The sequence below is a fragment of the Pristis pectinata genome, chromosome 6, assembly GCF_009764475.1.
Source record: "Pristis pectinata isolate sPriPec2 chromosome 6, sPriPec2.1.pri, whole genome shotgun sequence".
In the NCBI taxonomy this organism is placed as follows: domain Eukaryota; kingdom Metazoa; phylum Chordata; class Chondrichthyes; order Rhinopristiformes; family Pristidae; genus Pristis; species Pristis pectinata.
The window spans coordinates 1,053,218-1,075,709 of NC_067410.1; the positions used below are offsets into that span (position 1 = coordinate 1,053,218).

General features: G+C 43.5%; 1 protein-coding gene across 1 annotated transcript in view; it reads right to left on the reverse strand.

Annotated features, from left to right (window-relative positions):
• Positions 1–22,492, reverse strand: part of usp19 (ubiquitin specific peptidase 19) — a 133,555-nt gene that overhangs the window by 52,191 nt on the left and 58,872 nt on the right. The window contains 5 exon segments of the mRNA XM_052018449.1: positions 546–738; positions 6,945–7,159; positions 9,644–9,759; positions 17,229–17,300; positions 18,729–18,888. Coding sequence (XP_051874409.1) covers positions 546–738; positions 6,945–7,159; positions 9,644–9,759; positions 17,229–17,300; positions 18,729–18,888 — 756 coding nt within the window.

Consider the following 22,492-nt stretch of genomic DNA (forward strand, 5'->3'; position numbering starts at 1 on the left):
ACTGTGAGAAGAATCTTATTACTTATATAGTGCCCATCATACCTCTGAATGCACAAAGTGCTTTGCAGCCCAATATGTGCTGAAGTGTGGTCACTGTTGTTGGAAACATGACAGCCAACTGCACACTCCCACAAACTAATAATATAGCATCAATAACATCACCCACAAACGAACAACCACCACATGATCTGGTTTATGCTGTTAGTTCAAGGATAACTCCTCGACTCTCATATTAATTATCAGCAGGCTTAATGTCTGATCTGATAGCCTGTAGCTGATAGTTTGGACTACTGCAGTACTGCCGACCACCATCCACACCACTGCAGCAATAAGCCAGCTTTCCCCTGATACTACAACGGGCAAGGATGAACTGGATTCTTTAGGGAAGGACTAAGTTGTCCTTCTAAGTTGTGGGCCGAAGGGCCTGTATTGTGCTGTATTGACTCAAACCCACAACACTCTGGTTTAGAGAGAGGGCTCTCCTCAGCAGCAATGGTTTCAGGTTTCTCTCTGAAGCAGATTTGGGCCTTTCACACTGTACGCACCATGGAAGTAGTCACGGAGCTCCCGCGTGTTGGATAGCGATTGGATGACACTGTTCATGAAGCAGGTATTGCCTAAGTTGACCAATCCTGTGAAGCCCGGAAGACAGACCTTCTTCTCTTCTTCTTCCTCCTCTGTATGTTCAGCCCCAGCGACACTGTGAGTCATTGGAGTCACCATGCAGGTAGGCTTGGGCTTCAAACACACAAGACAGATTAAAGATGAAGGTGTTCTTCCAGACAATCAAGAAGGATGGGAACAGCCCCTCAACCCAAATGATCCATGCTAGTGTTTATGCTCCTTCACGTGAACTTCTTCCCTTTCTGCCAATGCATTTATCTACCCTTTCCCTCCTAACACATTTATCTAGACTCTCCTATGTTATTCTGCTGAACCAGCCCACACGCAGTTCCACATTCTCCCCACTCTTATGCATAAATTCTACAGAACCCCTGTTTACTAGGGACCACCTTGTACCTTAATTTGATAAACTATGCCTTCTTGTAAATGTCCCCTTATCCTCCCAACTGGCAATATTTTTTTTATATACACAGTAAATCAGGAATTTGGGAATTATTGGGGGTTAGTGAGGGATGTTATTGTAACTTTACATTTTACAATATATTTAACATTTATAATTTAACTTCAATTTGTAGCTAATTTTAATTCACTTGCAGTTTATTTAATGTCATTCAAATATAACCAACTGATTACCAGTGGCAGCTAACAGTTGAAGTGGTGGTTATCTTCACTGCCCCCCCCCCCCACCTGTCCCAGTCTTGTATAATTTATGTACAGTTTATATTCTATGCTGTCTGTACCTACATGCCTGTGATGCTGCTGCAAGTTTTTCCACTGTACCTGTACCTCACTGTACCTGTGCACATGACAATAATTTACTTGAACTATAACTCATCAGGAATAGGGAATAATTATCAACAAAAGCCATGTAGGGACTTGGGTAATTTGGACACAACTTAAATATGTATACAATTAAATAGATTTCCCTCATATAGAGCGGTTGTACAGAGAGCCACTTGAACAAAGTGCAAAGACTGGGAATGTAATAAACATGAGAACAGGGTGAAGAGTGATGCTTGATGGTTAGTATTCCTTATTATTCACTTCATGAGAACTGGGCGTCATTGACAAAGCCAGCATATATTCTTCAACCCTAATTGTCCTTGGTGGGGGTGAGCTGCTTTCTTGGACCGTAGCAGTCCTCTCCCACAGTGCTGATGGTGAGGGGTTCCAGGAGTTGTGATATACCTCCAGGGAGTGGAAGGTGCAGAGATCATACACCCATGCAGCTGGTTTGGGAGGTGGTACTGGCACAGTCCGAGGAAGTGCCTGAAGGCACTCACTGCAGATGCAGTGCGTAAGTGGTGGAGGGAACTGATGTTGAAGTGGAAGATGGGTTGCCAATCAAGCCTGCTTCATTACTCTGGGTGGCTCCCAGTTTTCTGAGCTGCATTTATCGAGGCACCGTGTCGCATATGATGGAAAGGCTTGGGGTATCAGGTGATGAGTTACTCACCACAGGATACCCAGGCTTTGACCTGCTCTTACAGCCACTGTATTTACATAGCTGCTGAGTTTCTGGTCAACGGCAATCTTCAGGATGTTGGGGGACTTGGTGGTGGCAATATTCTAAATGCCAAGGACAGGTGGTTAGTCTCTAACTGGAATTGGTCACTGACTGATATGAATGGTATTCTCCACTCAGCAACTCGTGCCTGAAAGCTGGCAGAGAAATCAGAAAATTTACAGCACAGAAGGCTGCCATTTGCCCCATTAATTCATGCTGGTGGGGAAAGAGCTGTCTGGCTTAATCCCACTTTCCAACACGAGATATGTGGCTCTGTAGGCACATGACGAGGGTTTCTGCCTCCACTGCCACCTCAGACAGAGTTCCAGATGCCTAATCACTCTCAGACTGAATACACTTTTTCCTCATTACCTTTCCAATCCATCTACCAATTACTTTAAATCACCACCCTCTAGTTTTTGACCCCTCTGAACAGGTAACTACATTTGTGTTGCTTCCATACATGCATGATATCTCAACTAGAACACAAGATATAAGTTTTGGACCTTGTGTAGCACCTGGTGTCAATACAGTACATCTATAATCCAATAATTATAGGAACAGATAGACTTTTCTGTGGCCAGAGAAATGAGATTCCAGGATGGCACTTTACTTTCCTCGTGCCAGGGTCAAGATGCCATTGAGCAGGGAGGGTGAACAACCAGAGTCTGTGGTCTGTATTGGTACCAATTATATGGTACAGACAAGATAGCAAGATGAAAATGAGAGTAGCAGTAACGTTGGTTAAGGGAATGATTTCAGCTGTGTGGAAGGATGATACACTTGAAAGATGATCAAATAAGGCCATTTAAGATGACATGAGGATAAAAGGAAGCAATTACATTGACCTGAAATGTTAACTCTCTCCAGTAAAACTTTTACCAGGATGAGATATGAATTAGCACAAGTGCCCGAAGAAGAGCTACTACAAGGTGCAGCAGCGTCAGCAACGGCACTTAAGGAGATGGTTAGCAAGGGCTTAGATCAAGTATGTTCTCAATAAGAGGAAATTTGCATATTTGTCAAGTATTACAAAGTGTAGGGCATGGAAAAAGTATGTAGAAGCTTATGACAAACAGAGTCAGAGTCAATGCTGCAGAAAACCTGGAATGCAAAAGAAACTGCCGTGGTAGAAATCCAAAATGGAAACTAGAAAACCAAAAAGGGTACATGAATAAAACATTGGCAGATAAAAATAGGGACAAACAAGTATTTTTCATAAGAACAAAGGAGGTTCTGTTTGAGCCCCAATGAGAGAAATACTAATGTCAAGGACAAACTATACGCAGTACTGAAGAAATAAAAAACAGACGGAAGGAGGAAATATTAAGGGTTTAAGCAACCTTAAAGGTGGATAAATTTACAGTGAGAAGCTAAAATCGGATGTATCGGTATTACAGTTCAGTAAAGGTAACTACAGAGGCATGAGAGAGGAACTGGCCAAAGTTGACTGGAAGGGGACCCTAGCAGGGATGACAATAGAGCAGCAATGGCAGGAGTTTCTGGGAGTAATTCGGAAGATGCAGGATCAGTTCATCCCAAAGAAGCAGCAGCATTCTCAAGGGATGATGAGGCAACTGTGGCTGACAAGGGAAGTCAAAACAGCATAAAAGCAAAAGAGAGGGAATACAATATTGCAAAAATTAGCAGGAAGCTCAAGGATTGGGAAGCTTTGAAAAACCAACAGACGGCAACTAAAAAAACAATAAGGGGAGAAAAGATGAAATATGAAGGTAAGCTAGCCAATAATATTAAAGAGGATACCAAAAGCTTTTTCAGATATATAAAGAGTAAAAGAAAGGCAAGAGTGGAGATTGGACTGCTAGCAAATGACGCTGGAGAGGAAGTAATGGGGCACAAAGAAATGGCAGGTGAACTGAAAAAGTATTTTGCATCAGTCTTCACTGTGGAAGACACCAGCAACATGCCAGAAATTTGAGAGAGTCGGAGCGCAGAAGTGAGTATAGTCGCTATTACTAAAGAGAAGGTGCTTGGGAAGCTGAAAGGTCTGAAGGTGGATAAGTCACCTGGACTGGATGGACTACAGCCCAGGGTTCTGAAAGAAGTAGCTGAAGAGACTGTAGAGGTATCTTTCAAGAATCACAAGAGTCAGAAATGATTCCAGAGGATTGAAAAATCACAAATGTCACTCCACTCTTAAGGAGGAAGGGAGGCAAAAGGCAGGAAATTATAAGCCAGTTAGCCTGACTTCAGTGCTTGGTAAGATGTTAGAGTCCATTATTAAGGATGAGGTTTCAGGGTACTTGGAAGCACATGATAAAATAGACTGAAGTCAGCATGATTTCCTTAAGGGGAGATCTTGCCTGACAAATCTGTTGGAATTCTTTGAGGAAGTAACAGGCAGAGGAGACAAAGGAAGGTCAGTGGAAGTTGTTTTGTTGGATTTTCAGTAGGCCTTTGAAAAAGTGCGGCACATGAAGCTGCTAAAGAAGATGGGAGCCCATGGTATTACAGGAAAGGTAGTAGCGTGGATAGAAGATTGGCTGACTGGCAGAAGGCAAAAAGAGTGGGAATAAAGAGGGCCTTTTCTGGTTGGCTGCCGGTGACTAGTGGTGTTCCGCAGGGGTTGGTTCTGGGTCCGCTATTTTTCACGTTATATGTTAATGATCTGGATGACAGAATTGATGGCTTTGTGGCAAAGTTTGTGGATGATGGAAGGATAGGTGGAGGGGAAGGTAGTGTTGAGGAAGCAGGGAGTCTGCAGAAGGACTTGGACAAAAAAGTGGCAGATGGAATACAGCGGTCATGCACTTTGGTAGAAGAAATAAAGGCGCAGACTATTTTCTAAATGGGGATAGAATTCAGAAATCGGAGGGGCAAAGGACTTGGGAGTCCTGGTGCAGGATTCCCTGAAGGGTAACTTGCAGGTTGAGTTGGTAGTAAGGAAGGCAAATGCAATGTTAGCATTCATTTCAAGGGGACTAGAATATAAAAGCAAGGCTTTATAAGGTGTTGGTCAGACTACATTCGGAGTATTGAGAGCAGATTTGGGCCCATATCCAAGGAAGGACATGCCGGCATTGGAGAGGGTCCAGAGGAGGTTTACGAGAATGATCCTGGGAATGAAAGGGTTAAAGTATGAGGAGCATTTGATGGCTCTTGGGTATATTTAAAGCAGAGGTTGATAGGTTCTTGATCAGTGAGGGTGTCAAAGGTTACGGGGAGAAGGCAGGAGAATGGGGTTGAGAGGGAAAAATAAATCAGCCATGATCGAATGGTGGAGCAGACTCGATGGGCCGAACGGCCTAATTCGGCTCCTATGGTTTTATGGTATACATAGAACATACCTTAGTCTCTTAAAAAGAGAAGCAATAGTGCAGACTCCGAATATTATTTTCCAATCCTCTTTGGCTACTAACATTATGCTTGAGAACAAGAAGGTTGCGAATGTCATACAGTTGTTTAAAAAGGTAAAAAGGGATGGACCAAGTAACTGGAGACACAAGAAAGTGCAGATGCAGGAATCTGGAGCAACACACAAAATGCTGAAGGAACTCAGCAGGTCAGGCAGCACCTATGGGGAGAAATGGACAGTTGACTTTTCATGTTGACACCCTTGATCAGTCCAGATGAAGGGTCGCAACCTGAAACGTTGACTGTCCATTTCTCCCCATAGATGCTGCCTGACCCACGGCGTTCCTCTAGCATTTTGTGTTGGACCAAGTAACTACAGGCCAATCAGCCCAATTTCAGTACTGCCTTCCACATTATATCAGAGACCTGACAATCAGCTTTCTTGTGTCTTGGCTCTACGCCTCTCCACAGCCCTTTCAGCTAACCCATCGATTGTACTACAAGTAGCGGTTGCAAAACTGAACCGACAAGTCATCACAACTTAGGTCGATTAGTTTCTGTTTGAAGGGATGAGCAAGAGGGATGATGAAGGCAGGGCAGTAGATGTTGTTTACTTGCACTCCAGCGAGGCCTTTGACAAGGTCCCACACGGTACGCTGGTCCAGAGGTTAGATCACATGTACCCCTAGGTCTGTCTGTTCTACAAGTACATATTTCCCTGAAAGTGGTGACACAGGTAGACTGGAAGATGAATTTGGCATCTGCATGCTTGCCTTCAACAGAAAAGGTATTGAGTACAGGAGTTGGAACATTATGTCACAAGACATTGGTGAGACAGCACCTGGAATATTGTGTGTAGTTCTGGTGACCTAGTTGTAGGAAGGATTCATTAAGCTGGAAAGGGTGCAGAAAAGATTAATGAGGATTTACTGGTACCGGAGGGCTTGAGTCACAAGGATAGGATTGATAGGCTGGGGCTTTTTCTCCTGGAGGGTGAGGCTGAGGGGTGACCTTACAGGGGCAACCTTGGTCAGCATGGGTGAATTGGGCCCAAGAGCCTGTTTCTGCACTGAATAACTGTATGACAACCCTCAGCACTTATACATGGCGAGAAGGACCTTGTATACTTGCCCAATCCTTAGCCAATCCTATCAATCACCATGTATCAATGCACTCATTTCTCTAAATGGTACAGAGTTCTTCAAACTAATGTGTTTGTTAATGGGGTGCTCAGATATTCCTTGGTAAGCTCTCAACCAATTAACCACTTCCTAGAATGGAAACTGTTAGGCTGATGTGAAAAACAAATTTGCTTTATTCAGTTCCAGTGTCAGCAGTTGATGCTGACTGCAGCTCACCGCAGAGCAAACAGGCGATGGGCAATAATTGTTGGCTTTGTCAGCAGTGCTTATACCCCAGGTCTTTCCCTAAAATCTTTCCCTCACCTTAAGGGCAAGAAAGAAGGTGAAGCAAACTTTTCCCCAAGTATTTTACTTACCGACGTTACAAGCGCATCCTGTTTAATCTGGACATTCTCATGTGTGGGTCTGATTGCCACCGACTCGAGGCTGGCCTCCTCAGAGCGCATCTTCTCCTTCTCATTTGAACGTGGTTCCTCCTTGGGAGGAAGGGCATGCTGGCTGCTCCCAGGCTGTGCTTTATCTAGTGATGGTGGGCCTGCAGGCACAGCTACTTTGGCACCACCCACTGCACCTTAAACAGGGGAGCACATGGCTTGTGTTTAGAAGGTCTAGTGAAAACACAAAAAGGCTTAGGCATATTTTTGAAAACAACTCCTATTAAAGCTGTAACTCATTTCCCACATGGGTTGGACACAGTAAAAGTCCCTCTACACTGTCCAATCAAACATTGCCAGGATAAGAACAGTACAGCTTTGGGTTCAGAATAAAACTCCATCTACATTGTTCTGTCAAAGACTCACAAGGCAGTAACAAAATCTTCCGCAGGTCGAGCAGCATCTGTAGGTGGAAAGGAATTATTGACGTTTTGGGTCGAAACCCTGCATCAGAACTCTCAAGGCAGGATTGCACAGGTTAGAAAAAATAGAGTGGGTTAGGTACTGAATAAAACTCCCTGTACACCATTCTAATTCAGTGTCTAGGTTCCATTTTATGGCCCGTCTGAATGAGACTAGCAAGCCAATGGACAAAGATAGTCCGATGCTGTGAATCTCCAACTTAATTTCAGGTAGAGCCCTTGAGGACAATTTTGACAGCTTTCTATCTAGATTCTCAAGCTGGAAGACCAATATGAAACTCAACCAACTGTTCTTAATACACAGAACAGAAAATTGTTTTCAATTTCCAAGATCAAAACAGGGTGCGTTTTATGCACATCCTAACTCAACCTACGTTACCAAACTAAACACGTTGATCACCTAAAGCAAAATCTTTTATGATTATTGAAAAACAACTTGAATATCTTTAACCAAATGAAACTTCAAGAAAGAAAATTTGAGCAAATAAGCATTTACTTGGGCAGATAAGCAAAAGCCTGGTAGAAAACAAAAAAAAAATTGCTGAAAAAAAAAACTATTCAAAGTTTCAAACAAAAAGTGCTGAAGATACTCAGAAGGCCACTTAGCATCTGTGGAAACAGAAACTGTATTCATGTTTCAGTCTCCACAGATATTGCTGGACCTGCTGAGTGGTTCCAGCATTTTCTGCTTTCGCATCTTGTTGAAGAAGTTTGTTTTGTGAAGCACCTCAAGCAGACAGATAAACAATAAGGGCTAAGGAAGCTGAAGGTATAGCCAATTGTAAAGAAGTTAGGAGAGGTCAGAATGAAAGACAGGAAACATTATTACTAACATGTGGCAGATGTGTGATATTTAATTATATTCTATTATTGTGCTTCGGAGCCCAAGTAGCAGCTATCCGCACTTGGGTTTGCTGTTTTATCAGCATAAGGAGCAGACTTCAATGGAGTAGCTAAAATATGGAAGTGTTATTTAAGATAGATATTTAAGATATTTATTTATTAGTCACATGTACATAGAAACACACAGTGAAATGCGTCTTTTTGTGTTACTGAGAGTGTGCTGGGGGCAGCCCGCAAGTGTTGCCACTCTTCTACTGCCAACATGGGATGCCCACAGCTCCTACCCTGTACGTCTCTGGAATGTGGGAGGAAACCGGAGCACCCGGAGGAAACCCATGCAGACACAGGGAGAATGTACCAAATCCTTACAGACGGTGGCTGGAATTGAACCCGGGTCACTGGTGCTGTAATAGCGTTACACTAACCGTTACACTACCATGCCTTTGTTCCCAGTCAAAGACTGACGTCAACTGATGTACAATCATCTGAGCATTGCATGGCATTTGACGATTACTGGACACCCTCGTAGTACAGAGTAATACATCCCCTCAGCATCGTCACTGAGCAGCAGTGACTGACATAAAAATACAATTTACTATTTAAGAGGAATGTACCCATATATGACAGAACTATTATACAACAGTAAGACTGCACCCACATAGTACCCCAGTGTTATACACATACAGACCTGTTCACAATACTGCACCCAATTAACCTGACAAATTCTGTACAAACTATGTTATACAGGGACAGATCTGAATCAACCAGCACTGTATCCCAGCAACAGACCTGTACCCATCAGTACTGCACTCCACTATTATACAGAAACAGACCTACACCCACCAGTGCCATGTCCCAATATCATATAGGACAGATCTGTACACTTCTGTACTGTACCCACTACATACAGTGACTGATCTGTGTTATATTGGGAGCAACTCATACCCATCTGTATTGTCCTGCTTGTTTGGAGCCAGGTCTGTACCCAAGTGCTGTACCTGTAGAGTCTACCCCTTCAAACAACAGATTTTAATGATTTAAGTTTGGGAATTGCACTACTGACTGCTTTCAGTTGCAAGTAGCTTTATATGAAAACTTTACACAGTCAGCTTAACACTTTACTGAAATCCCAGCTGCAACCCTGCATGGTACTTACTGGACTACATCAATAATAATGTGCCTGATATAGTAGCAATGGGATTAAACCAGAGTAAAACACACATCAGCTCAGTCAGCATCTGGAAAGAGAGTGGGTTGTGTTCCCTGCATCACAACGTGCCTCTTCTCTTGCCAGCTGCTGACTGGCCTGGTTTCCATTTGCAGTATTTTGAAGCACTCGGATGTCACTCTGCAGACCTTGTGCTGCAAGGGCTTCGAGCCCTCCCCAGCGCTGATTCTGTCTCTTCTTCAAACAGATGTCAATGCGCGAGGCAGTGAAGGTATAGTGACACTGCTCTGGGTTAATCAGATTCCTAGGGAGAGATTAAAAACAGATCGTTAGATGATCTTTCAGTTGACATTCACAACCCCCCCACCCTCCCCCATTCATCTTGTTCAGTAACTGCTTCCATACTGTTGGCTTATACTGGGTTTTTCCATCTTGAATAGGTAGCTGAGAATAGTATGGTGACAGACACTGGGGGACCCTATTGTATTCAGATTAGAAGAAACCTTGTACTACACATGACAGGTGGGTACGATGATTTTTAAAATAAAAAGTTGGTGGCTGGACAATGGAACAGAATCAAAAGGGTTATTAGAACTAGATCAAACATTCCACTGCAAGTTGTTGCTGTGTTGTGACATGTGAGTAGTTGAGATAGAAGAATGAATATGTGTTTCACAGGAGACGGCGAGGGAAAAGAAACACCAGGTCAACAAGCTCATGGCAGTTAGTATGGAACAGGTGAACGGCAAATCTGCATTTGCTCACAGACAAATAATGGTAAGAAAACATCTGGATGCCTGCTAACAGCACAGAAAAATCATTCTCAATTAATCTGCAACCATTTCAAATTCAGCTAGATGGTCTCACACAAAATTAATGCACATTTGTTTAAAACACACACAATTGTTTTGTTATAGTACATCTGGGTGACACAGATTTGAGTCTGGAATCTGGATTAAATTCCAGTCAGTGGCAGCCTTGTGCATTTTTAATCCCAAATCTCTTGACAAGATCATAAAATTAATTGAACCACTGTGGTGTAAGAAGATAAGCTCACACAGGGAGCACTATGGGGTAGAAGAGGGGCAGCTCCAGTTATTTGGCATCCAGTGCTACACCTGATTGGAGTGCTTGGTATCACACAGTATAGGAAGCTTCCTACACGCCACTAGATGCAGATGCTTAGAATTTAAATTGTGAAACTACTTCCATTAACAGCCCAGATAATCAAAAAGTCTTAAATGACCATTCATTATACATCAAAACATAAGCAGGAGTAGGGCTTACAGCTCTTGTAGCCTACTCTACCATTGGTCATGGCTTGTGTGACCTTTGCCCTCACATCTACCTCCCTATCTGATCCCCATAATCCTCAATTTCTTCACAGTCTAAGAATCCTGGCCTTGAATATATTCAATGACTCCTAAATTCATAGTCCTCTTGGAAAGAAATGCCTCTTCTCGGGCTTAAATGGCCAACTCATTTTCTTAGTCCTTAGTTCTAGATACTGCCACCAGAGGAACATCCTCAAATCATCTACACTGTCAAGCCCCATGTTTCTTTCTAACTCCAGTGAGTACAGGCAGATAAGTAAACCCCTTTATCCCAGAAATCATCCAATAACTCTTTACTACACTGCCCCCAATGAAAGTACAAGCTTCTAGAAACAAGATTAAAACTGTACAGGGATGCTAGGTGTGATCTCACTGAAGCTTTGTACATTTGTAGCTAGACTTTCCTACTCACAGTTATAAGACTCTTGAACGGACCTCTTGTACGATAAAGAGATCTTGATCTCACCACCTACCTCGTCGTGGCCCTTGCACCTCATTGTCTGCCTGCACTGCACTCTCTCTAATTGTAACACTATATCCTGCATCGTTATTGCTCTTCCCTTGTACTACCTCAATGTGTTTATGTTTTGAAATGATCTGCATGGATGGCATGCAAAGCACAGTTTTTCACTGTATCTTGGTACACGTGACAATAATAAACCAACAATACCCTCTTTGCAATTAAGATCAACAATCCATGCACAGTAACATTATATTTCTCGTAGAGGATACACAAATCTCTCCAAACATTTAATCTTACACCAAGAATATTCTGAGTTTCTATTTTTCTCTACTGAAATGGATAACCTCACACTTCCCCCACACTGTACTCCATCCATTATCTTTTTGTTTACTCTAGTAACCTCTTTGTATTCCTTTGTAGACAACGTGTCCTCTTCATGGCACATTGTTCCACCTACCTTGCACTGCCAACAAATTCGATACGTTACACTTCGAGTCTGCATCTACTTTACTAAAATAGATGGTATACAGCTCTGGCATCAATGGCTGGTTTACTATGCTAGACAGTGGGTATAGGAACAGAATGAAGAGGAGGTTAAATGCGTGGCTGAGGGATTGGAGTAAGGAGCAGGGATTCAGATTTCTGGATCATTGGGGCCTCTTTTGGGGCAGGTGTGACCTGTTCAAAGAGGATGGGTTGCACTTGACTCCCAGGGGGACCAATATCCTGGCGGGGAGGTTTGCTAAGGCTTCTGGGGAGGGTTTAAACTAGAATTGTTGGGGGTGGGATCCGAACTGGAGAGACTGGGGAAGAAGTGTTTGGCTCTCAAATAGAGAAAGCTAGTAGCAGGTATGAGAAGCAGGTGATAGAGAAGGGATGTGCTCAGACAGGTTCGATGTGACTATTTTAATGCAAGGAGTATTGTGAACAAGGTGGATGAGACCATAAAGACCATAAGATCTAGGAGCAGAATTAGGCCATTCAGCCCATCGAGTCTACTCCACCATTCTGATCATGGCTGATTTATTTTTCCCTCTCAGCCCAATTCTTCTGCCTTCTCCCTGTAACCTTTGACGCCCTTACTAATCAAGATCCTATCAACCTCCACTTTAAATATACCCAATGACTTGGCCTCCACAGCCGTCTGTGGCCATGAATTCCACAGGTTCATGCTTAGGGCTTGGATCAATACTTGGAGATATGATGTGGTGGCCATTACAGAGACTTGGATGGCTCAGGGACTGGAATGGTTGATTCAAGTGCCGGGTTCCAGATGTTTCAGAAAGGACAGGGAGGGAGGTAAAAGAGGTAGGGGAGTGGCACTGTTGACCAGAGATAGCGTCACGGCTGTGGAAAAGGTGGACGTCATGGAAGGACTGTCTACGGTGTCTCTGTGGGTGGAGGTTAGGAACAGGAAGGGGTCAACTACTTTACTGGGTGTATACTTTATAGGCCACCCAATAGTAACAGGGATATTGAGGAGCAGTCAGGGAAGCAGATCCTAGAAAGGTGAGAGAATAACAGAGTTGTTGTGATGGGGGATTTTAATTTCCCAAATATCGATTGGCATCTCCAGACAGTGAGGGGCTTAGATGGGGAGGAGTTTGTTAAGTGTGTTCAGGCAGGGTTCTTGACACAATGTGTAGATAGGCCTACAAGAGGGATGCTGTGCTTGATTTGGTATTGGGAAATGAACCTGGTCAGGTGTCAGATCTCTCAGTGGGTGAACATTTTGGTGATAATAGTGATCATAATTCTATCTCCTTTACGTTAGCACTGGAGAGGGATAGGAATAGACAGACTAGAAAGGTGTTTACTTGGAGTTAAGGGAATTATGAGGCTCTCAGGCAGGAAATTGGAAGATTAAATTGGGAACAAATGTTCTCAGGGAAAAGTATGGAAGAAATGTGGCAAATATTCAGGAGATATTTGTGTGGAGTTCTGCATAGGCATGTTCCAATGAGACAGAGGAGTCATGAGAGGATACAGGAACCGTGGTGTACAAAGGCTACAATAAATCTAGTCAAAAGGAAAAGAAAAGCATACAAAAGGTACAGAGAGCCAGGTAATATTAGAGATCTGGAAGAGTATAAGGCTAATAGGAAGGAGTTTAAGAAGGAGATTAGGAGAGCCAGAAGGGGGCATGAGAAGGCCTTTGTGGGCAGGATTAAGGAAAACCCCAAGGCATTCTACAGGTATGTGAAGAGCAAGAAGATAAGATGCAAAAGAATAGGGCCTATCAAGTGCAGCAGTGGGAAGGTGTGTATGGATCCGGAAGAAATGGCAGAGGTACTTAATGAATACTTTACATCAGTATTCACTACGGAAAAAGATCTGGGGGATTGTAGTGGGGACTTGCAGCGGGCTGAAAAGCTTGAGCATGTAGATACTAGGAAAGAGGAGGTGCTGAAACTTTTGGAAAGCATCAAGTTGGATAAGTCGCCAGGACCCAGACTGCTGTGGGAGGCGAGAGAGGAGATTGTGGAGCCTCTGACGATGATCTTTGCATCGTCGATGGAGACGGGAGAGGTGCTGGAAGATTGGAGGGTTGCGGATGTTGTTCCCATATTCAAGAAGGGGAGTAGGGATAGTCCAGGGAATTATAGACTGGTGAGTCTTACCTCAGCGGTTGGTAAGCTGATGGAGAAGATCCTGAGAGGCAGGATTTATGAACATTTGGAGAGGTATAATATGATTAGGAATAGTCAGCATGGCTTTGTCAAGGGCAGATCCTGCCTTATGAGCCTGATTGAATTTTTTGAGGATGTGACTAAACACATTGATGAAGGGAGAGCAGTAGATGTAGTGTATATGGATTTCAGCAAGGCTTTTGATAAGGTACCCCATGCAAGGCTTATTGAGAAAGTAAGGAGGCATGGGATCCAAGGGGGCATTGCAGTGTGGATTCAGAACTGGCTGGCCCACAGAAGGCAAAGAGTGGTTGTTGAAGGGTCGTATTTTGCGTGGAGGTCGGTGACCAGTGGTGTACCTCAGGGATCTGTACTGGGACCCTTAGTCTTTGTGATTTTTATAAATGACCTGGATGAGGAAGTGGAGGGGTGGGTTAGTAAGTTTGCGGATGACACAAAGGTTGGGGGTGCCGTGGATAGTGTGGAGAGCTGTCAGAGGTTACAGTGGGACACAGATAGGATGCAAAGTTGGGCTGAGAAGTCGCAGATGCAGTTCAACCCAGATAAGTGTGAAATGGTTCATTTTGGTAGGTCAAATATGATGGCGGAATATAGTCTTAATGGTAGGACTCTTGGCAGTGTGGAGGATCAGAGGGATCTTGGGGTCCGAGGCCATAGGACACTCAAAGCAGCTGCACAGGTTGACTCTGTGGTTAAGAAGGCATATGGTGTATTGTCCTTCATCAATCGGGGAATTGAATTTAGGAGCCGAGAGGTATTGTTGCAGCTATATAGGTCCCTGGTCAGACCCCACTTGGAGTAGTGCGCTCAGTTCTGGTCACCTCACTACAGGAAGGATGTGGAAGCCATAGAAAGGGTGCAGAGGAGCACCCGGTGTGGTGCGGGGAGGGGTGCGCGGCGGATCTCCTCGTGGGTCTCCTGCTGGGCCTGGCCAAGCTGGCCATCCACGGGATGTGGTGGCGGGCGGCCGAGGGTACCGGCAGGTCTACCTGCCTGCCCGTCTTCCGCGCTTACATGCGCGCGCGGGTGTGTCTAGAGAGGGAGCACGCGGTTTCCACAGGCACCCTAGCTGAGTTCCGCGCTCGGTGGGCCCCTCAGGGGATCGCGTGTCGTGGACGGTATGAACGCTATTCTTATTTGAAGTGTCGTGTGTACGGGTGTAGCGTTGTGTGTGTGTTTCGTTAGTATTAGTTTGCATTCTCTACGGTAGTACGTCGTTGCTTAGTTTCTTCTTTTCTGTATTAGATGTCGTGTATTGACACTGGTTGTCTTTTTGTAGAGCTTTTAGCGAATAAATGTTTATATAAAAATAAGGGTGCAGAGGAGATTTACTAGGATGCTGCCTGGAATGCAGAACATGCCTCATGAAAGTAGGTTGAGGGAACTTGGCCTTTTCTCCTTGGAGCGACAGAGGATGAGGGGGGACCTGATAGAGGTATATAAGATGATGAGAGGCATTGATCGGGTAGATAGTCGGAGGCTTTTCCCCAGGGCTGAAATGGTTGCCACAAGAGGATATAGGTTTAAGGTGCTGGGGAGTAGGTATAATGGAAATGTCAGGGGTAAGTTTTTTTTTACTCAGAGAGTGGTGAGTGTGTGGAATGGGCTGCCGGCAACAGTGGTGGAGGCGGATACGATAGGGTCGTTTAAGAGACTGTTGGATAGGTACATGGAGCTGAGAAAAATAGAGGGCTATGAGTAAGCCTAGTAATTTCTAGGGTAGGGACATGTTCAGCACTGCTTTGTGGGCCAAAGGGCCTGAATTGTGCTGTAGTTTTTCTATGTTTTTTTTCCTATTAGCTTGTTAACCTGTTTATCCCTACTGTTTCCGATCAACTAACCAATCTGCTAATCATGGTGTTACCCTCAATGACAAATCCATTCATAAAAATAAAAGCAGGTCACTTCTGGACCCATCAACTCAATGTGACACACAAATCCTGCCCAAGGAGTTCCTTGCAATCATGAAGAAGGCATGCCAGTGGCTCTACTTCGTTAGGAGTTTGAGGAGATTTGGTTTCTCACCAAAGACTTAAATTTCTGTAGGTGTACGGTGGAGAGCATTCTGACTGGTTGCATCACAGTCTGGTATGGCAGCTCCAATGTACAGGATTGCAGGAGGCTGCAGAGGGTTGTAGACTCAGCCAGGTCCATCACGGGTACGACCTTCCCCACCACAGAAGACACCTTTGATAGGCGGCATCCATCACGAAGGACCCTCACCACCCAGGACATGCCCTCTTCTTGTTACTACCATTGGGGAGGAGGTACAGGAGCCTGAAGACCCATACTCAATGATTCAGGAACAGCTTCTTCCCCTCTGCTGTCAGATTTCTGAATGGTCCACGAACCCATGAACACTACCTCATTATTCCTTTCTCGTTGCACTATTTTGTAATTTATAGTCATTTTTGTCTTTGCACTGTACTGTTGCCACAAAACAAGTTTCACTTCACACAAGTCTAAGCAAGGATGTGCTGATGTTGGAGAGGGTTCAGAGGAGATTTACGAGGATGATTCCCGGAATGAAAGGGCTTACATATGATGAGCGTTAGTTGGCTCTTGGACTGTACTCACTGGAGTACAGAAGAATGAGAGGGGACCTCATAGAAACATTTAGAATGTTGAAAGGACTGGACAGAGTAAATGTGGCTAAGCTGTTTCCCTTGGTGGGTGAGTCCAGGACCAGAGGGCACAATCTTAGAATTAGAGGGTACTGGTTTAAAACAGATGAGGAGAAATTTCTTTAGCCAGAGGGTAGTGAAATTATGGAATTCTTTGCCACGTACAGCTGTGGAGGCCCAATCATTGGGGGTGTTTGAGGAGGAGATAGATAGGTATCTAATTAGTCGAGGTATCAAGGGATATGGGGATAAGGCTGGGAATAGGGGCTAGATAGGAATAGTTTTAGTTTAGCTCATGGAGCAGACTCAATGGGCCGAATGACCTACTTCTGCTCCTTTGTCTTGCAATCGAGTCAGTGATAACAAACCCGATTCTGATTCTCATGCCCAAGAGCTCATGGGACCCGATTTTCCACATCACCATGCTACACCTTGCAGAGTTCAAGGACTAACGGCACAGCATTCAGCTGAAACAAACTGAGATCACACCAAGCTGTACACATTAATTGAAGGTCTGCTTTTGTAAACAATATAAAATGCTCAGGAACATTTTATATTCTTTACCAAACAACCCTCTGCTAATGATGTGTTTTAGCAACAGGAGCTCTGCTGCAAGTCTCTGAAATAATGTACCAGTCCTTGAAGCTTCCCATAACCAACATAAATTCCATGCCAAATATTCACAACACTGCTGGTCTTACCGAACTTTAACCTGCCATTTGAAGATAGTGTTTGGTCCACAGTCCGGGTGGATACGCAGAAATGGCTCGTGGCTTTAAAACAAAACCAGAATATTAGTGTAGAAAATACAGTCTGCTGATTAACCAATCACAAAATACTGCACCAATACTAGCTCAAATGAAGCAGCAGAAGTTACTGAAAATAGTGTTAATGTACAGGGCTCCTGCAAAGTACAAACTAGAATTCAGTATATGCAAGTACCAGTTTAAATTCAATTCTACTATTGAAGGACAAAAAACAATGACAAAGTGACATCATTTTAAGGAATCTCCCAACAGAAATTATGTGGACCTTGCAAACCAACTTGAACTGAGTAAACAGACTGGTTCAAATGGAGTTTCTTCTGGACTTCTTGTTTGAGTGAAAGAAGAGCAATGAAGAGAAAATTCCCACTTACAGCTATGTTGTTTGAACCCCATGAAGGAATCATTGAAGGTGGCAGAACAGCTGGAAAGAGCAGTGAAGATATGGGATGCTGGGTTTCATTAAAAGAAGTGTAGATGACAAATGCAAGGAAGTTATGACAACAAAAGACTGGTTCAGCCACAACCAGAACACTACATCTAAATTGGGTTGCACTATTTTTTGTTAGAAAGGATGCGAGTGCTTTGGGGAGGATGCAAAAAAATATTTACAAGAGTAGTCTCAGATGAGCCACAGATGTCAGGGAAACCTTGGTGAAGATTAAAGTGAAAGCACCATTGGTGCAAGGGTTGAGAATCAGAGGACACTGATTTAAGGCAAAATAACCAAAAGGTGACATGAGTACAAGCTTTCTCATACAGTGAGTAGTTGGCACCTGGAAATGCACTGCTCGATTGGTAATGGAGGCAAATTCAACAAGGGATTTCAGAAGGTAATTTATCAGTACTTGAAAGGGGAACAAAATGCACAGCTGTGAGGGAAGCGTAGAGGACTGGCCCAGTGGCATTGTTCCTACATAGAGTTGCCACAGACTTGAAGAGCTGTTGGACCTCCTGTTCAGTTACCATTCATTCCCTGGTAGTGCGTGTGGTTGGTGTCATAGTTAGGAGACATGGAAGCCAAGTTCAGACAGCATATTCCCACAAACAATGAAACAAATATTGGGCAGGGCATGAGAGAAAATCCACCCCCCCCTCAAAAAAAGGGCAAAGAATCTTTTCATTTGCTGCTGACAGATAACATGGGGCTTCAGCTTCTCAGCTCATCAAAGGATCACAGCCCTGACATTACAGCCCTCCCTCAGTAATGGTACTGCAAGTGTCAGCTTGGAGAATGAACTCAATTCTTTGGAGTGCAACTTGATGGCACAATCTCAGACTCAGAACCAAGAGAGCAACCCACTTTGCAATGGTACACATGACAGATGGGGGTGAAAATCATATTTCAAGTTCCACAGGATTCTGCTGTATTTTGCCTCTGCCGGTGGACAGTAACTGCTCGTCTCTGAAATCTACTCCTCGAAATCTGGACCTCACCTGGTTTGGAAAATGAGAGTAAAGTCTTGCTCCCGAAAAAGCACCTTTGACGTGGATTTGCAGATCTCCTTCACATACACATGTACCACCATGGCATCTGCACCCTTCTCATACGAGTCATACTTCACAAAGCTCAGATTTACATAACCATCTGGTACCACTAGATATAGAAGACAAAGCATTCATGTGATTTCAGAACATGCCCACAAATGCAGCACAATACTACTCATTGAAGCAGTCTGTGCTCAGTAACACATTTGCCTATCACATAAAGGAGTCTCAGGATGATGGAATAAGCACTATAATTAAAATCTATGCCCCTCATGATTTTCATAAACCTCTATAAGGTCACCCTTTAGTCTCCTACACTTCAGGAGAAAGAGCCTCAGCCTATCCAGTCTCTCCTTATATAGGTCAATAAATGGCCTTCAATTTCATAACCTTCAACCTTGGTTAAATTTTTATGAGGGGATGTCATTAAGTGGCTTCTGGAAGTCTATATGCTTAACATGCACAGATATTTCCTTGTTATCTCTTCAAAAAACAAAAATCAGGTTTGTTAAGCATGGACTATCTTCATGAATCAATGCTAGTTGTCTGATCAGCAAAATAATTTGAAGATATTCAACCACTCCACTTTAAATTACATACTTGTCTAATTTCCTAACACGTTGAGATAACTGGTCAATAATTGGAAAGCTGGCTGGTTTTATTGCTGACGTTTAGCTCTGATAATCTATAGGTTTAATTGCAAAGATGTTGATTTGTTTTCTTATTGTTTGAGTATCTTAAGATTTCCTATCTTGTCCAGTACCTTGTCAGCTTTGTAAATTCATGGGAAATGTTTGGCAGTGCTTTTGTTTGAATCCAGGCCCTTGCTCTGCTGTAACTTCTGTGAGGGAAGTAAACACGGTTCAGAAACCAACCTCTGCTTGTATTTGTTGGGATGACTGGTTATGATTCAGACTAGCACTGGTCCAAATCATGTGCCTTGGTCCTATATACTTTGAAACAATGGGAGGTTTATTGGGATCAATGTATGTTTACGAGCGTCAGGTTATGTATAATGTTCATTGTTGCCTTATATATCCAAGCAAGCACCTTTGCAGCCTGCAAGTGCAGTTTGCCACCTTGTATAGGCTCCAGCTACAATTAGGGATGATTTAATGGTAACTCAAATTGAAAATCTTAAAAATAGAATAATGGCCAGCTCTTTCCACTATGTTAGCAATTAGAGGGCCAGGGACTCGACATTGACAAAAGAACCAGAGAACAGATGATAATTCTTTTGTAATGTGTTCAGCTATCGTGGAATTGAATTTAGAAGTCGAGAGGTAATGTTGCAGCTATATAGGACCCTGGTCAGACCCCACTTGGAGTACTGTGCTCAGTTCTGGTCGCCTCACTACAGGAAGGATGTGGAAGCCATAGAAATGGTGCAGAGGAGATTTACAAGGATGCTGCTTGGATTGGGGAGCATGCCTTATAAAAAACAGGTTGAGGGAACTCAGCCTTTTGGAGCGACGGAGGATGAGGGCAGACCTGATAGATGATGAGAGGCATTGATCGGGTAGATAGTCAGAGGCTTTTTCCCCAGGGCTGAAATGGTTGCCACAGGAGGACATAGGTTTAAGGTGCTGGGGAGTAGGTATAGTGGAGACGTCAGGGGTGTTTTTTTTTTACTCAGAGTGGTGAGTGCGTGGAATGGGCTGCCGGCAACAGTGGTGGAGGCGGATACGATAGGGTCTTTTAAGAGACTGTTGGATAGGTACATGGAGCTGAGTAAAATAGAGGGCTATGGGTAAGCCTAGTAATTTCTACGGTAGGGACATATTCTGCACAGCTTTGTGGGCCGAAGGGCCTGAATTGTGCTGTAGGTTTTCTATGTTTCTAAAGTGATCTAGACGTTTTGCTTGACAGTGATGAAAATAGATTCAGCAGTAACTTTTGAAGAAAATTAGACAAGTACTTGCACGAAAAAGATTTGAAATGGTATGAGGAAAGAGAAAAGGATGGGATTATTGGCATTATTCTTTCAAGGCGATAGGACTGACACCATGGGCTGAATGGATTCAGTGTACTGTAAAATTTCTGAGTTGCCAAACCTTGGGGCAAAGCTTTCACAGGAAAGTTTCAACATATTGTAAGTCACTTGATCCTGTGTCAACTGCAATGGTTCAAACAGGATAATCAAGGAATGTTCTTCACAACATCGATGTTCCAGATATTTTTGGAGACGACATCATTTCAGTTAGAGGATCCCTACAGGGACACCAACATTTTTTAAAAAAAAGTTGATGATGTAGGAAATGTCAATGGACAATAAAAAGGTTTTGCATTTGCAATCCAAAAATGACAAGGCAGCCATCAAGTCATTTGATACCAGCTTTTGTCAAGCAAAGTTAAAGGCAGGAACTTTATCCCAGTTAATTCAAATTGTGCTGAGGTTGCCTCTCTAACACACACCTCAAGGACATTCACAGGATGCAGATCACTCTACCAACGTTTGTGTGTGAAGAATTGGCAGTCGTCTCTCCCCTGGGTCTGATGTTGCAAGGTCGACAGACTAGAAGCTCGTCAGTTTGCGAGGTTCATGCACTTTGAGAGAAATCTGAACCAAAGTTTGTACAGGATGTGGTGTATGAGCTTTTTTTGGGAATTGGTTTCTTATTGCAGGTTTGTGAATTATTCAAGGTGAATGACCGGAGTGGAAGGGCATAAGTTTGAGTTATATAAATTACATGATTTCACAAACTTGGGACGAGATTAACTTATAGATGATGTCAAACCAGGAAAGCAGATCAGCAGTCACATAATAACTTGTACAGTATATATATGTTGCCAGTACAATGGCAGTTGAAAGAGTGCTGATCATAAGGAGGAAATCTAGCAATGATCAAGGTTTATGAATGGGCTGAAGTAGATCCAAGACCCTTGGTCAATTCAATTCTCATCTAATGCAGAGCAGCAATCTTCAAAAAACAAATTGCTTGAGTACAAATAAGGTAAACTCGTGATCAAATTGTGTAGGACTCTGATCAGAACACAACCCGATTACTGTCCAGCTCTGGTTACTGAGACAGAAGAACAGCACAGTGCCACAGTTGGTACATCTGCTGTCTCTCAGCTCCAGCAACCCAGGTTCGATCCCAACTTCTGATGCCGTGTGGAGTTTGTCAGTTCTTCCTGTGTCCACGTGGGCTTCTTCTGGATGCTCCAGTTTCCTCCCACATTCCAAATACATACAAGTCAGAAAGAACCCATGGTTGCTCTTCAACATTTTTGACCTCCTGGTGGACAGCACCAATGTATGGATGCTGGATATTGTAGAATCTGGCACACATCACTGAATGAGCTAAGATTATAACCAAAAGGAATGCTGATCAGATAGAGACCTTAAGGAGGGGGACATCATGAAGGGGCTTGAGAAAGGAGACATTGGGAAGATACGTCCATGTGGGAGAGAACAAATCTAGAAGTCAAATACAGAACAGTTACTAATAAATTCAATATATACAGTAACTCCAGGAGTAACTTCTTTATCCAGGCAGAAAGATGAAAAGAAAGAACGTGGAATTCTCTAGCATGAGAAGCATTTAAGGTGAAGAACACAGATGCATTCACTGAAAAGCAATAGAAGAATTAAATATACTATACAAATGTGAATTAGGAGCAGCAGGAGGCTCCTCAGCTTCTTGAGCCTGCTCTGTCATTTAATAAGATCATGGCTGATCCAATGGCAACCTCAACTGGAGGTGCACAGG